General features: G+C 39.9%; 1 protein-coding gene across 2 annotated transcripts; it reads right to left on the reverse strand.

Moving 5' to 3' along the window:
- Positions 1-447: 447 nt before the first annotated feature.
- On the reverse strand, positions 448-16,736 carry PDCL2 (phosducin like 2). 2 transcript variants are annotated; one of them, XM_042470150.1, is made up of 6 exons: positions 16,641-16,736; positions 9,035-9,155; positions 4,858-4,948; positions 3,291-3,434; positions 2,067-2,275; positions 448-678 (listed from the first exon to the last, which is right to left on the reverse strand). In XM_042470150.1, exons 1-6 carry the CDS (start codon positions 16,644-16,646, stop codon positions 557-559), a joined length of 693 nt encoding a protein of 230 aa, XP_042326084.1. In that variant the 5' UTR covers positions 16,647-16,736; the 3' UTR covers positions 448-556. The 2 variants fall into 2 exon arrangements, with proteins under 2 accessions (XP_042326084.1, XP_042326083.1); XM_042470149.1 differs by having other exon boundaries at positions 16,608-16,732.
- Between the last annotated feature and the right edge of the window lie 115 nt (positions 16,737-16,851).

Below are 16,851 nucleotides of genomic sequence, written 5' to 3' on the forward strand. Positions count from 1 at the left end.
TTAAGAAAGTGTGAAACCTGGCTTTTCCAAAACATTCTTTGGGAGTGTGAGACCATGAAATTCACCTTCTTGGCTAACCTTGGAAAAATCTCCTTGGTTGAACTACTGCTCTCTGAATCCATTGGCCATTATGACTCTGCAATTGTGGAATTTCTAATCCAAAACAAACACAAAAACCTTTTCCAAGCTCTGCTTCTTGAGAACATTCTGTAAGTGAATGAATATATGTACTGGGGTGAAAGAACCCTGGAAGATAGCTGGACTAATGTCTGAACAGGTATGTACATCACTGTAGTACACTGACATTCTTGCAGGAGCTTCACATACACATTGGGAGGCACTGAGAACATCATGTTGATGCAGAAAATATTTATAACTTGGGTACTGATGATATAGCAAAGATATTCAGCGTTAATCAAGCTGTAATTTATTTGTTTAGCAGTGTAGATTAAATGCTATTTGACCCAATATAAATGATTGGTTGTCAGCTCCTTCTTTCAAGTATTTTTCCTGCATAAGCAGCATCTGTCTCATTGCAAGCCCTAGTACTTCTTGTCTAGTTATAATTTATAGAGGCCTTTCTGAGTGAAGAAGCCAGCATGTCCACAACATCCTTCTTGGGCTTTTCTTCTAAATCAGTTTTTACAGCACCAACCTCTGCCAACTTCCATTCAAGTTCTGTAGAGAGAAAACGTGTTCAGACAAATGGGAAAAATTGTTTACTTAATATATACATATTCCATTTTTTTATTTACAGAACCAAAATGTGTGTATATGCATGCAATGTGCTAGAATAGGGATGGAGAACCTTTGGTGCACCAAATGTTTTGGCCTACAGCATCTATCAGCCCCACCCAACTGTTCAGTGGCAAAGAATTATAGCAATTGCAGTCCAAAACACCAGGAGGGCCAGAGTTTCCTAAATAAGCAGAACTTCTAGTGCTATTTGGTCATATCCTCTAAACCAGGGTTGGGAATTATGTAGCCCTAAAGATATTGGGTGTATCTACACTGAAGAAATAATGATGCTACTTTAAGTGCTGTAATGCCATCCTATGGAATACAAGGTCTTTAGCCTTCTCTGCCAAAGAGTGCTGGTGCCTCATAAAATTACAAATCCAAGGATTCTGTAGGATGAAGCCAGAACAGTTAAAGTGGTGTCAGACTGTATTTGATACATCCATTGTTGGGCTGCAATTCCCACTATTCTTCACCACCGCCTGCACTGTCTAGGGCAGTGATGGTGAACCCCTTAGAGACCGAGTGCCCAAGCTGAAAGATGTTCCAACACTAGATGTTACCTAGTTCCAGGGGCAGGACTTCCAGGGGGGACTTCCAGGGCAGGACTTCTGCCCTTCTGTTATGGGACTTCTTCCCCCCTGCCTTCAGCTGCCTCTCTGGAGGTGTTCCTCCTTTCCCCCACCCTCCATGTGTCTTGAAAAATGGGTTTTTGTGCCATCTCTGGCACATGTGCCATAGGTTCACCACCATGGGTCTAGAGCTTCAAGGATTTGTAGTCCAACAATATTTGAAGGGTGATGTGATTCCCACACCCTCTCTAATTCCAAGAGTTGCTGGTTACCCTTGATTTGTGACCTAAGCTACATGGGTCTTAGAGAGGTTCAGAGCAGACAGAAGGCCATTATGACTACACAGCAGTGAGAGGAACTAAAGGGGCCCAGGAAAGTGTAAAGAAGAAAGAAACCTGAAGAAAAAAATGGGCAGAATTATAGGATCATAGAGTTGGAAGAGACCAGAAGAGTCATCCAGTCCAACTCCCTGCCATGCAGGAATACACAATCAAACTACCCCTGACAGATGGCCATCCAGCCACTGTTTAAAAACCTCCAAAGAAGGAAACTCCACCACACTCTGAGTCAGACTTTTCCACTGTCGAACAGCAGTTACCATAAGAAAGTTTAGGTGGAATATCTTTTTCTGTAGCTTGAATCCATTGCTCCGTATTAATGTTAACGTAGCCAAGAGAAGGCTGAAGTCCACATGGCTTTGAAATAACCAACAAGGTGTTTTTTTTGTTTGCAGTTCACTAATGTTTTGGATATTACCTTCAACTGTAAGTTGTGTTCCTCCACATTCTGCAATTCCAATAAACTTGGCCTTTACTTCTCCATTTTTATATACAAACAATGTGGGTAGGCATTTGTCATGGTAGTTTTCGATACAGCTGTTGGCAATGGCCTTCACAAACTTGGCTTCTGGAAACTTTGTGGCCAGCAAGCTGAGGTGTCTATTAACCAATAAACACGCTGGAATGCTAAAAATAAAAATGTTGAAAAGAGAAACTGTGTTTGATCATTAAACTGTGACACAGAGAAGAAAAGAGTAGAACATTAAATACTCCACTAAAGATTAGCCATAAATCCAAACATGCAGTTCCATATCAGAAGTACATCACATTAGCATCAACTTGACTGTTGGGCTTTACTTCAATTGTCTCCTTGTTAAGTTCAGCATATATCAAAGAGGATGGAAATGTTACTTTCTTGGGCTACAGCTCCCAGAAGTCAGTAGCCATGCTGGCTGGGGGAATTTTGGGTTTTGTAGTCCAACTACAAGAAGGACATTTCAAAGAAAGATGGAAAAGAATGGTTAAATTGGGATATTCTGTACATATTCAGAAATTATAATTTCTTAGCATACTACAAATATTTATACCTACAAGGTCTCATAACTACAATCTAAGTAAAGAATTCTCTTCACAGGATTCTCTAATACCAAGGAGATGGTAAAGAGGTTTATTGCTTTCACTGTACTACAGACCAGTTATTTGAAAGAGCTAGATTATTTTACACTACTCTTTCAAACCTGGATCACGATTTGCATCTTTTGATATCCTACAGTATTACATTCTGATCCCATTCCCACAGCTATGTAGCTGTACTTAAATACATGGGTTGTGATAGTATATTTCAGTGTGTCTGAAAGAGTGGATTAATATTCCTGAAAGCCTATGCTTAAATAAACAATCTATGACAGTCTAGCACAGCTATCTCTTTGGAAACTAGATGGATATATGTTCTGTGCATAGCACTGGCCCACTGAGCTGGGATTCCTTTAAACATTGACACCCATAATATCAGATGGATCCTTGGCAATCCATCTCTTGCATGTAGGAGAGTACCTTGTCTTCCTTCAGGACTGCTGATGAGAAATTTTGGACTCAAGTGTGCCTTAGTTATTCAGTACCCATTACAGGATGCATCCCTGCCTATATTTTAACGGACAATGTGCACGCACATGCATGTGTATTTTTAAAGTAACATTATTACCTTGATCTGTATAGATGGATGACAACCCATACGTCTTTTGGTGCATTTGTAACTTCTTTCACATACTGCTGTCCAGAAATTTCTATAAGTTCTCCATATCTTTGCCTCTTCTGTAAAGATTTTAATTCTTCTAAACGTTGTCTCCTAATTTGAAGAAAAACTTGAAGTAAAACTTCCTGCCATAATCATTAAAAAAAAAATTAGGAAGAAAATTTGGATAATGTTCAACGAAAGCCTATGTTATCAATGTGACCCATAATAATTGAACCACTCTCACTGCGGTGATCCATAATAATTGTACCATTCTTATTCAAGTGATCCATGGTAATTGTACTACTCTCATTCTTCAGGGATCTGGAGAAAGGAGAGTTGTGAGGTATGGGGAATATAAGCAGAGTGACATTCCTTTTTAAAAAAACAACTCTAAACTTTCAGAATCCCTCTGGAAAAATGGGATTCTGGAAGATGTTACCAAAAAGTAACTTCTCCAAGGTCTCAATGTGAATACCTTCAAATGTGTAGTTATCTAGATAGGCAATCATTTCACCACCACAGATCATTAGCTTATATTCTCTCCTATGCCTGAATTTCTAATACTTTGCTATTAATAATGACACCTCTCCTATTCCAAACATCAAGATTATAATTCTATTTATTTCTGAAGTTTAAATCTAAAACAAGAGTTCAGTACAACATACATGACCCTGCTATTATCTTACTAAATTGCTTTTTCTGCATCCTAAGTATGTGTGCCATGTTTTCCACAAGATTGTGGTAATTTAGGCCTGTTAGCAAAAGGTGTCCCCTGGAAATATTTTTATATCTTATTTTACTGTTTTCATTTATATAATTTAATGTCTTTATCTTGATAATATCTGTACAGAATTTCCATATAAGACAGAAAACCTATTGTTTTTTCCCCTCAGAAATATTGGGTTTGTGAAATGTAAAAAGATTTGAAACCACTTCCAAGTGTCATCCAACACATATATACCTGCAGCTCCACTGGGGCTTACTTCTGAGAATTCACTATTTCTATGACAGCAAAAGTTTAGAAACCATAAGGCATGTGAGATCCAAAAGAAGAAAGTAACAAAGTACAAACCATCAAGTACATGTTTGAGTAGATGGTGGAGAGAATATGAATTTGCAGAATTTGCAGAAACTGAGCAGAGCAGTGGAAGACAGGGAATTTTGGAGATGTCTCATCTACAAGGTCGCCATGGGTCAAGACTGAATCAAGGGTGGATAACAACAACAAATAGGGAGTTCTAGCCATATCTTTATTTATATCTATCTATCTATATATATGTACCACACACAGATACATATATGAATATGAATGAAAACACTAGATGGCACTAGTTGCCTATGAAGTTCGTATAAGTTTTAGAAACAAATGCTTTCCCAATGACTGAAAGATGTTAAATGCTTTGCTCATTAGCAAAGAAGTCAAATGTGAGTAAAGATCATCTAGTTATTCTACATTTAATCCTCATTTTGAGATCTTTGTCCTTCTCATGTAATATTGCTCTTGAATATGCTCACCATATTCAACTTGGCATACCTGTACTTTTCAACAGCTTTCCTATCTTCTTCATCAAAGTCATCTTCAGCTTCTTTGAGTTGTTTCAGATTCATTCTTTCATATGGCTTCACTGAGCAAGAAAATGAGTTGATCAAACATTAGAAGCTACAAAAAATGTTGTTTAACAAAAGGCTAAAACAAAATTCAACATCTGTATATTTTTGGAGCCTAATGAGTTGTTCTTGTTATTATTATTATTATTATTATTATTAACCTTTATTTATGAAGCGTTACTTTTCAGAAGAATTAATATAATGGCATGGTAAAGCCATCCTTAATGGAGAAGTAGGTTGATGTCACAGAGCATTTGTCTATCGTTGCTCTGTCATAGATGGCTTCAGCATGCCATTATTATGATCACTTGCCAGAATCCTATGTCACCTTTTACTTAATGTAACATTACATATACTAAGCTAAGTAGCAGAGGCACAAAATTCTGTGCAAAGGAATCTTGCAGCAGCTTTGAGACCAACTGAGAGTAAGACACTGAGTTCACTTTATCAGATGCATGGAGTGAAGTACCTAAGAACAGACACGAGTACCAATGAATGAATAGGTTGTATGTGTGTGAACAGCAACAGAAATGCAAAACTTGTGGATATGGTGATGAGGTGACAAGTTCAGTTTTATCTATGGTTGTTAGGGGACAAAGGCAGGAAGGAAAGATTTTGCCTAAAACTAAGCTGAGTAGATAATCATATGAGTGTGGTGGAGAGAGTTATTGGAATACAGTATGATGTTGTCAGGGAAAAAGAAAGGATATGTAATAAAATAGGCAAGTGAACCCTCATGAGACTGGGGTTTTAACAAGTTTTAGAATATGTATAATGTTCTAGTGGGTGTCTGTTTAACAGTTTGTGAATATATTCCAAATCTATTTTTCTCTTTCCAATCTTCCTTTGTGTTGTTGTTGTTGTTGTTGTTGTTGTTGTTGTTGTTGTTCAAGGGCTGCTGGATGAAATGTCCAAGAACACTGAAGTGTTCTGCAACTAGTTTTTGTGTATTTCAATTCCTAATGTCTGATTTATGTCTATGTATACTTCGGTGAAGAAATTGGCCTGCTTGTCCAATATACAGTGCTGAAGGGCAGTTGACAGAGGAAGGCATATATCACATTAGAGGATGAGCAAGTAAATGTACCTCTAATGTTGTGGGTGATGTAATTAGGTCTTGTGATGACATTTCTCAAATAGATGTATGGGCAGAGTTGGCGCCTGGGTTTGTGGCAAGGTTTTGGACATGTCTACGCATCTCTGTTGTGTGTCGTCCTGTAGGCAAGTAAAAGGTCTGCTTGTTTGTCCCTAGGCACTTCACGCCATGTATCTGATGAAGCAGACTTTGTCTACGAAAAGTTATTCTCCCAATTTCTTTCTCTCAGTTAGTCTCAAAGATGCTACAAGATCCCTTTGCATACTGATCCAGACAACACAGCTATATCTTTGAATACTAAGAAGCCCTGGTAATGAATTGAAAACATGTGTATTGGGACACCGGCAAGAGTGCCCAATGTACATTGGGACCAACACATATTGGAAACCGGGCACTTTGCTGGCTCTGCTACATAATAATGTAACAGCAGCCCTCTGCTGGATATGGACATCACAAAACTGACCAATTTTAATTCCTACATACATAAGTCGTCTTACAAAGATGTAACTCCAGTACAGAATTCTGGCCATTAAAAAAAACTTCCAAGATCTATTTCTGGGGAAACAGTGACTCATGAGTACAAAGGAAAACTTGGCAATCAACACCACGTCAGTGGCTACAAGTGTAAGTCGACAGCCAAGGATAACCAAGTCAAATCTCACTTATCCAACCCTCTCCTTTCCAGTTCCATTTGCCACAGAATAAAATAGTCATCAGAATCTTATTCTAGAAGCAGGGAGATTTGGATTTCAATATCTATGGCCACAAAGCATGTTGAGTGACCTAGACCAATCTTTAATCTATCCTACCCACAAGGTTGCTGTGCAAACAAGATAGTGGGAGAGAATCTTGTTTACCACAGGATTCCTTGAAGCAAACAAACAAACAAACAAACAAATAAATAATGTTTTATTTATATGCTGCCTTTCTTGTAGGATCAATAAATGCATAAGTAAAAAATCTTGTGTGTGTGTGTGTGTATGTATGTATGTACTTAAGTGGTGCATGCCAGTCACCCCTGAAAAAGGATGTTATAGAACTGAAAAGATGAAAGAAGGACATCCAAAATGGCCAAGTAGCTGTAGAAAGTCCCTTGAGGAAAGGTTACAATGTCTGGTGATTTTAACTAGCAATAGCAATAGCAATAGCAATGGCAAGTTCATTTCTATACCGCTTACCAATGTACTAAGCAGTTTACAAAGTGTAAGCTAATTGCCTCCAACAAGCTGAGTACTCATTTTAGCAACCTCGTAAGGATGCCAGACTGAGTCGAGCCCTGGCTGATACTGAACTCACAACCTTGTGGTTTGTGAGTGAGTGGCTCCAGTACAAGCATTTAATCACTGCGCCACCAGACCTCCTTGAGCTCAGAAAATGGCAACTAAGAAACAATACAATTAAGTTAGACAATCTGTAACAAATTTAAATTAAGGAATTAATAATAATATGTTTAATTAAAATTCATATATGAATAAGGAGAAACAAAAAATAAAAGAAAACCCTTATATGTGCTATTAATCAGTAATTGGTGCAAAGTGACATTCAGCTCTCATATACAGCAAGTCAAATGCTTTTGAAGTCACTTTTACATTTATACTTGCATTTCAGCTATGTTTAAAGATAATGTTATGGACAATATCAGAAGTGAAATGAGTTAACATCATTTACCCTATATAGAAAGTGGAAGATTTGGAGGTCAGAGAGAAGAAAAAAAAATCAAATTTATATGTAAAGGAAGCAACGAGATGTTGAAGTAGAAGTGAAATTTTATTCACTTTGGAAATTTTGAATAAAAATATATTTTTTTTAAAAAAGAAAGTAACAAGTAAGTGAAGATACGACAGACATATATATGTAAAATTATGCGCCGTGAGGGGAAAGAAGGCAAGGCAAAGGTTTACTTTCTTCCTCATAAATCTAGAAGCTGGCATAATACAGGGAAGCTAAAGGGTGGGAGAGTCAGTGTAGATAAATGAATTTCTTTACACAGTGCATAGTTAAACTGTGGAATTCACTGCCACAAAATGTTGTGATGATTGCTAGTTTGAACAGCTTGAAACTGGAATTGGAAAGATTCATGGATCTTAAGGCTATGACTGGGAACTAGTCAAGACACCTACAGTATATACCACCTACAGTATCAGATGGAGCATGCTCCTGTTTATCAATTGCTGAAAACATGACTGCGGTTGCAGTTGTGTTTGTGTCCTGCTTGGGGAACTTCCCTTTATGACAACTGGTTTTCCCACCATGAGAACAGATTCTTGAACTAGATTGGCCTTTGCTCTGATCCAGCATTGCTTTTCTTATAGTCTTGCGTAGAAGCAACACAGTAAGGTCTAGGTTATTCATTGTGTTTTTATATGGATTTATTCACAAGCCATCTTGAGGCACTTACTGAAATGCAGGATATACATGATGTAAACGAAAACAAAAAATTAAATTAAATTTAAAATTAATTTCTCCAAGATATGTCCAACGCTAATTCTAAATAAAAGCCCTGTGTTTACAGAATTCTTTTTCATAGCTATTAAGTGTAATAATCCTCTGCCAGATGTTATTTCCAGATGTGGTCTAATTATGTCAGCGTTTGAGCTGATCTGCTAATTCAGAGTTTAGAAAATATGGTTTCTCATTTTTCTGTGATCAGACTATTTTAAAACATAGTGGTAAAATATATTGTGTGGGTGTTTTCTTTGTATTAAAAATTGCAAGCTTGCATAAATCAGAGGAAGGAAAAGTTGGGCTTGAACCCAGCCACTTTCTCCAAAGCATTTTTAAATTTTTGATGAATTCATGCATATGGTTTTTCTCATTTGAAATGTCAAGTACTATACTGTCCAGGAAAGCTATACAGCGCTCCTTTTTTGAATGTACAGATCAGCCTTAGTATCCTTCTGAAGACATACAGTGAGACAGGATTGTATTATTGTGCTTAGTTAGTATATGCCAAAATGAAATTATCTTAATTTTAATAATTGACAGCACTATGTTAGCAACCCCTTACCTTCAGCTTCTTTTTGTAAACGTAAAACCATTTCTTCGACTTCATCCTTAACCTCTTCTTTTGGGGGCAGAATCCCAAAATCTCTTAAAATGTCATTCCATTCTGTATCTTCATTTGGATCCTTTTAAAACAGAAGTCCAACGTATCACTAAAATTAAGTATGCTGCCTTGGATCCAAACAAGTGCAGCCAGCATTGTGATCAAACAACATAGCTGTCAGTCTGTCCCAACATGGCACTGCTCAAGCCAAAGAAGAGATGTTTCACCTGATTTCGTACTTTGAACCAACAATATTCCATGTTCATGTTTTCACATATCAAGATATGACAGATTTCAGAACATTTCTATTACTATATGTGTGCTAAAGAGTGTAATGACATGAAGGCTAGACTGGGATTTCAAAAGACCAGGGTTCAAATCCCTGCTCAGATATGGAAACTCACTGGATGACTTTCAGCAAACTCTGAAAATGTTGACACCCTGAGACATCCTTAATCTCATAGTAAGTACATCAGGGGCCCATTTTGCTAATGGAATTTAAGTTTCCTGGACTTTAAAATGTTTTCTTTCCCAGTACCACATGGGCAGAAGGAGGAATGGCCTGCCTGCATAGATATCCCTCCATACTCAGAACACAAACATCTTGACAAAATGCAGGCTTGTGACTAACATCATGATTTTTCCCTATATTATTTTTAACATCTTTGCTTGATGAAGAAGCCAGTGGAGCTTTGAAAGCTTGCAACATCTATTTTATCCATTTTGGTTGTCCCAATAAAGGTATCACTGTTTTGTGGAGTTTCCTACAAAGCCAAGTCACACTCTGTTAGCTATAGAAAAAGAAATAGCAAACCTCCTCTGAATAAACCTTGCTAAGAAAACCCTACGATAGGATTACCATAAGCCAAAGTCAAAGGTACATAACAACATGTGTAGTAGGCACATAACAACATGTTATCGTAAATAGAAATACTAGGCTGAACTCTCTTGAACTGTCCTAGGATATTTCTCTTCAAATTCCTCTTAAGAGATTCCTAATACATTTAATTCTTCCCCTTGCCTCTTTCCCCACCCCCAAAGATACTCATGTACAGCATCAATGAAAGCTGTTGGCTGGAATTAACAGATAATGAGCAAATATAATATAAAGGCCTTCCCCCCCCCCAAAAAAATAACAACAACAAAACCCACCTTATTCACTTCAAGGCATGGATCTGCATGCCTGTGATACCAGTGGCAAGGGGCTTTTCAAGTGATTAGGGAAAAGATTAATTTGTTGACATTCGGTTTCCATACGGAGACTTGGCTTTCTTATATTAACTGATTGTAGCATTATTGTGTGCTCATGTCAAATGGGCTTGAAAGGAGTACAGTTTTTCTGACCATTTAAAGCAGAGATGAGCTCTTTTGGGGGGCTGTCTTGAACTCACTGCATAATTTCCCAGGTTTTTCCATTAAAAATACAATTTTGTGTGTTCCTTTTCATTATTATTATTATTATTAACCTTTATTTATAAAGCGCTGTAAGTTTACACAGCGCTGTACATAATTTTTTTTTTAGTCAGACGGTTCCCTGCCCTCAGGCTTACAATCTAAAAGACACGACACAAAAGGAGAAGGGAGTGGTGGTGGGGAATAGGATCAGGTCCAGCAGATCTTTTCCACCTCCGAGGCCTGGACCAAGGCAGATGGACTGGAGGAAGGGCTTGGCTTCTTGATGGATGATTAGAAGGAGGCTTCCTGGGTCGGAGAGGGGCTCACCTCTGGGAATGCTTCTCTAAACAATATAGTCTTTAATTCAGTTTTGAAACTGGGCAGAGAAGTGATGAGGTGTGCATGTGGGGGAAGAAGGTTCCAGGAGTAAGGGGCAGCAAACGAGAAGGGACGAATTCGGGAGGGGGCAGTGGTAGTCCTACATTGTGACAGGAGACCCTGACTACCAGAGCGGAGGGTGCGAGTAGGAATGTAAGGAGAAAGAAGGTCAGATAAGTAAGGAGGGGCCAACCCATGGAGGGCTTTGAAAGTCAGTAACAAAAGCTTGTACCGGATGCGAAAGGGGAAGGGGAGCCAATGAAGGGAGGATAAAAGAGGAGAAACATGGTCAAAGCGGCGAGCCGATGTGACAATACGGGCAGCTGAATACTGAACAGATATTAAAGGATGGAGGTGTGAAAGAGGAAGCCCTGTTAGAAGGAGGTTACAATAATCTAGTCGCGAAACCACTAGGGCATGGACTAGAGTCTTGGCAGTAGATATTGAGAGGAATGGACGGATCTTGGCAATGTTGTGGAGAAAGAATCTACAGGTCTTTGCAGTGGCCTGGATCTGGGGAATAAATGACAGAGAAGAGTCAAAAATGAAGCCAAGACTGCGGGCTTGATGAACCGGTTGAATAGAAGTGTCGTCGACAGAAACAGAAAAGGAATAATGAAGGGTGGGTTTAGGTGGAAAGACGAGAAGCTCAGTCTTAGACATGTTGAGCTTCAAGCGCCGAAGCCGCATCCACTGAGAGATGGCAGTCAGACAAGAAGAAACTTGCTGTTCAAGCCCCGTCGAAAGGTCAGGGGTGGAGAGATACAGCTGAGTGTCGTCGGCATACAAATGATAGGAGAAACCAAAAGAACTGATGAGTTTACCTAGAGACAGTGTGTATAGAGAGAACAGAAGGGGACCCAAGACAGAGCCCTGGGGAACTCCAACAGATAGCGGAACAGAGGATGAAGTCTGACCACCCGTGACCACTGCAAAAGATCTATCTGACAAGTAAGATTTAAACCAGTCGAGAGCAGAGTCGGCGAACCTAAGGTCAGAAAGTAAATCAACCAGGAGACAGTGATCAACAGTGTCAAAGGCTGCAGACAAATCGAGAAGAATGAGAATAGAGTAGAGGCCGTTTGCCTTGGCCCGTAAGAGATCATTTGAGATCTTGGTGAGGGCTGTCTCTGTAGAGTGCCGTGGGCGGAAGCCAGATTGGAAGGGGTCTAGGATGGAGTTGGCTTCAAGAAACTTAATACAGCGAGAATAAACGACCCGTTCTAGGACCTTAGAAAGAAAAGGAAGAAGAGAAATTGGACGATAGCTAGACAAAGAAGAGGGGTCGAGAGAGGGTTTCTTCAGAATTGGGGAAACGAGAGCATGTTTGAAGTCAGAAGGGAAGGAACCCAAAGAGAGAGAGAGATTAAAGATATAGAGGAGCGAGGGCAGAAGAGAAGGGGCTATAGAGATTAGGAGACGGGAGGGAATAGGATCAAGAGAACAGGTAGTAGGTTTGGAAGAATTTAGCAGCTTAGAGAGTTCATCCAGAGAAACAGGGGGAAACACAGAGAGTTTATCAGTAGAAGGTACCAGGAGGTTAGTGGTAGGGGGCAAGTCGGGAGGAACTATTTCAGATCGAATAGTAGTGACTTTTGTGATGAAGTAGTTGGCGAAGTCAGTGGGGGAAAAAGATGAGAAGACAGGGGGAGAGGAAGGTTTGAGTAGTGTATTGAAGCAGGAGAACAAACGCTGCGGACGCCTCTCATTAGCGCAGATCAGTGATTTAAAATAGTTCTGTTTTGCCATAGACAGAGCGTGTGAAAAAGATAAAAGGATGAATTTATAATGAATGAAATCGGCCGGTTCCCTAGACTTTTTCAAAGACGTTCAGCCGCTCGAGAGCAGGACCGGAGGTACCTGATAGTGGGAGTGAGCCAGGGCTGAGGCCTAGTCATGGGGGAAGACACACGTACAGATATAGGAGCAAAGCTATCAAGAGTTGAAGAAAGAGTGGAATTAAATAAAGTCATTGCTGAATCAGCAGAGTCCCCAAGATCAAGAGAAGAGAGAGATGAATTCAAAGTCTGACTGAGATGGTCAGAGTTAACAGACTTTTGTCAGGCCATGTGACCCAGTTCCCATCTGTGAAATGCTGAAGGAGATGAGGCAGTAGAAATATAGCAGAATGCTAAAAATGAGGCCCAGCAGACAGGACAGAATAGCATGGGCAAATCTGTGCTAGCCTGACCCAGGTTGGTGGGAAGACAAATGAGTTTTTACACACCCTTAGGCCTGCCGCCATACCATAAACCTGCTACTGCCACACGCCACTTACCTTCCTCCACTGTCACCTCTATTGAGAAGATCCCCATTGTGGCCTCTAACATGGAAACAGGGAGCCTGGCTATACCCACATGGCCAGGCACACCATTTCCATTTCAGAGGTCATGATGGGGGTCTTCTCAGTAGAGGGGATATCTGAGGAAGGTAAGAGGCATACAAGGCCATCCAGTCTGCTGGGTATTGCAGCAGAGTTTCCTAGAAACTCCGTGATAAACAGTAGGTCCTTTTGATCTGCGCTAAGGTCCCTTTGAGTCTGGAATGGACTGGGAATGCCTGCTTGGAATCCAGTCTGCCCAATCCTGGCCTGGGATATCAGCCTGCATTGTTTGAACATGATGTGATGCTGGGGGGGAACATGGGCCTTTTGGCCCATGCATGCAGCTCTTGTTTCCTACTGTAAAATTTAATGGCAAAAAGTTTCTTTTTAATATGTAAAGTTGAAGGCTTTCATGGCCGACATCCATAGTTTTTTGTGGGTTTTTCGGGCTATGAGGCCGTGTTCTAGAAGATTTTTTTCCTGACGTTTCTCCAGTAGCTGTGGTTGGCATCTTCAAAGAATGCTGGCATGGAAGTGCATGGGGTATATCTTTTTAATAGTTTCAGTATGAATGACTCTCAATGCTAGCTGTAATCCCACAACCTCTCCTTCTCTAGACTCTTACACTCCTTTGAAACAAGGTTTGTGGAGGAAAATGTTGGAAGCCATGCCCATTAGCAGGAGAGCTTTTTACTGTATGTTTCTACCTTATGCAGGAATAGAGCATGCGTTCCTTCAGATGTTGTTGGACTGCAGCTCCCAGCATTCATCAACATTAATTATGTTGGCTAGGGCTGATAGGAGCTGCAGGCTAACAATATCTGTGGATTGGGTATTACAAATGCAAATTGGTCTTGCAACAAAAATGTTGCTGGGGAGACCATTCCTATGAGGGATGCAGTGGCTTAGTGGTTAAGATGCCAATTCTGATGATTGGAAGGCTGGCAGTTTGAGTCCCAAGTGCTGCATGATGGGGTGAGCTCCCATCACTAGTCCCACTTTCTGCCAACCTAGCATCTAAAGCAGGAGTAGGCAATCTTTTTGAGCCGGGGGCCGGGTTGCTGTCCCCCTCAGACAACTGGGGGGCCGAAGCCAAAAAATAAATAATTTTTAAAAATTTTAAAAATTAAATATATAAATAAACCAGGACAAATGTAGGACAAAATTTTCAAATGGAAGACACTTTTTTTTAAAAAATGGAGGACACGTGAAAAAAAATGCTGATTTTTTAAAAAATGTTAATATAAATGCATGTTTCTGAGGCTTCTATAGACAATTGCCCCCCAAAGGCCCTGGCGGCAATCGGCGGCAGGACCGGGCTGGGGCCGGTCCCAAGGCCTCGCCGGGCCGCATTCGGCCTGCGGGCCGCAGGTTGCCTACCCCTGATCTAAAGCATGCAAATGCAAGTAGATAAATAGGTACTTCTTCAGGAGGAAGGTAAAAGCATTCTGTGCAGTCATGACCACATGACCACCAGATTCATCTCTGGACAATGCTGGCTCTTCAGCTTAGTAACAGATGAGCACCGCTTCCTACAGTCAGTTATGAATAGACATTCATGTCAAGGGACTACCTTTACCTTTAGACCATTCCTGCTTAGCCATGACCTCTTTCAGAAACCTACTCCCATTTAGTGACTATTAAGTCTTCTCTGTTATCAATCTTTGTATCCACTGATTGCTAATTTGCTTGATAGGCATTTAGGCACAGAACATATTTATGGAGACTTGCTCTTTGTTTGCTTTTCTGTATCGGTTGTCTTCTATCACTCTAACTTGTTCTTCTCTCCTCCACAAAACCCAGCATTTGGTTTTGAACAAGAATTATGAATAAAGTTAATTTATGTTTTATAAAGGAGATTACTTCTTTTCTCTTCAACATCGTTGTGTGTGTGTGTATTGGTTGTTGTTCAGTTTCTGCCTTGCTGAATACTCTACTTGAGAGATAGCTCACATTTTCCAACATGTTCCCCCACCATTGGGAGAGTCCATCCATCTCTTTCAGATACCTTCACAGTGTCTGAATGTCTGTGAACCATGTAGTTCCTCCTAGTCTGCTGGTATCCCCATCCTATGTCTGTATTCTACCCTTTTAAGTAGATGAAGATCAACAGAGAATGAATTCACTATCTTTATAGAGATGTGTGTATGTCTATATGTGCTCTAAAGTGGAACAGTATAAATAAATGTATAACAATAAAGTGTACAACATCCCACATTTTAAACATCAACTGTCCTATTCAATGTTCTATGTAATGCTGTAAATGAAGTATCATAAACATGCACATTCCAATGAACTGAGCTAGTAAAAGTTACAACATTTAACATTTGAACATGTTAACTTGCAAATCAACTCTATATCTGCTCTGCGGTTTACATCTTTTAACTCTCTTTACCACATAGTTACTTGAATGTACTAGGGCTCTCTCACAGTGAATTGCAACATCCACACAAAAATGCATTTTCGAGAATTGTGGTGGAGACAGGAACTGGAATAAAGCTATGGACACATTACAGTGTTGATAGCATGCCCTAAATCTTTGCAGGTATTTTGCTTGCACAACTGTGTAATTTTTTAAATTGTCCCATGGTTCGTACTGTGCTTGATCCTGGACCATTTTATCTGTCCAGTGATCAGTGCAGAATATGTGAAGCATTAACAAGTATAGCATGATTAGTATCTCTCCTTCCATTCCTATATTCCTTTAGTCATACCTTCAAACACCCATCTACTCTTCTCCAAGCACCAACACTCACACAGCTTCTTCTTCACAAACTTTATTGCACCAGTTGAGTCAATGTTTGCTAGTAACAGTTTGTGATCTGAGCAGGGTTGGAGGGTGGTAGGAATTCCCTAGGGTGAGCTTTAACTTTGCCTCTCAGACCACAAGCTGCTGATATTGTCTGCACTGGCACTTTATTTCTGGTTGCTGGATATGTCCATTCCACATAATTCACATTGTACTAGAGGTACTAAATTCTCAAATAATTAAAGGCAGCTAATTCTTAAATTACTAATATTCCTTTTCTCCTCCTGAACAAGGGGCTATATGAATAGCAAGGTACTTCACAATCAGGATATAAAGCCGAGAGGAATAGCAGTAGTTAATCTATAGTTTTTTGTGGGTTTTTCGGGCTGTGGCCATGTTCTAGAAGAGTTTATTCCTGACATTTCGCCAGCATCTGTGGCTGGCATCTTTCTCTGAAGATGCCAGCCACAGATGCTGGTGAAACATTAGGAATAAACTCTTATAGAACATGGCCACATAGCCCGAAAAACCCACAAAAACTATGGATGCTGGCCATGAAAGCCTTCGACTTCACAGTAGATAATCTACTGCAGTAACAGTTTGAACAGCATTCATGACTGAAATTAACATAGGAATAAATTACTGCTGTCTGAAAATGCAGGTGTGAATACATCCTAAATTTCTTCCACCTCAGATATGTCATCTTGTTCAACTTCTCTGACCTGCATGTTAGCTTCCCTCGTAGGCAGCAAATGAAATTTCCCATTAACCGACTCTCTAGTGCTTTGAAAGATGAGACCTGACCTACATACAGCTGGTCCAGTAGGTAGAATGGCCAACAAACTGTTTCAGAATGTTGCCAGTTCTAGAGAACACATGGGATCATGTCTTCTCTCAGTCATAGAACAACTACATGATGCCAACTGCCAATCT

This window comes from Sceloporus undulatus, chromosome 5 (assembly GCF_019175285.1).
Source record: "Sceloporus undulatus isolate JIND9_A2432 ecotype Alabama chromosome 5, SceUnd_v1.1, whole genome shotgun sequence".
NCBI classification, from domain to species: Eukaryota; Metazoa; Chordata; class Lepidosauria; order Squamata; family Phrynosomatidae; genus Sceloporus; species Sceloporus undulatus.

Excerpts from the sequence above, each read along its gene's own strand:
- PDCL2 (XM_042470149.1), bottom strand. The coding sequence starts at position 16,646 with ATGCAGGTCAGAGAAGTTGAACAAGATGACATATCTGAG. Across the intron at positions 4,949-9,034 it reads TTTACAAAAAGAAGCTGAAG|TGAAGCCATATGAAAGAATG; the intron begins GTAAGGGGTTGC and ends TTTCTTGCTCAG. Across the intron at positions 2,276-3,290 it reads ATCCATCTATACAGATCAAG|CATTCCAGCGTGTTTATTGG; the intron begins GTAATAATGTTA and ends TTTTATTTTTAG.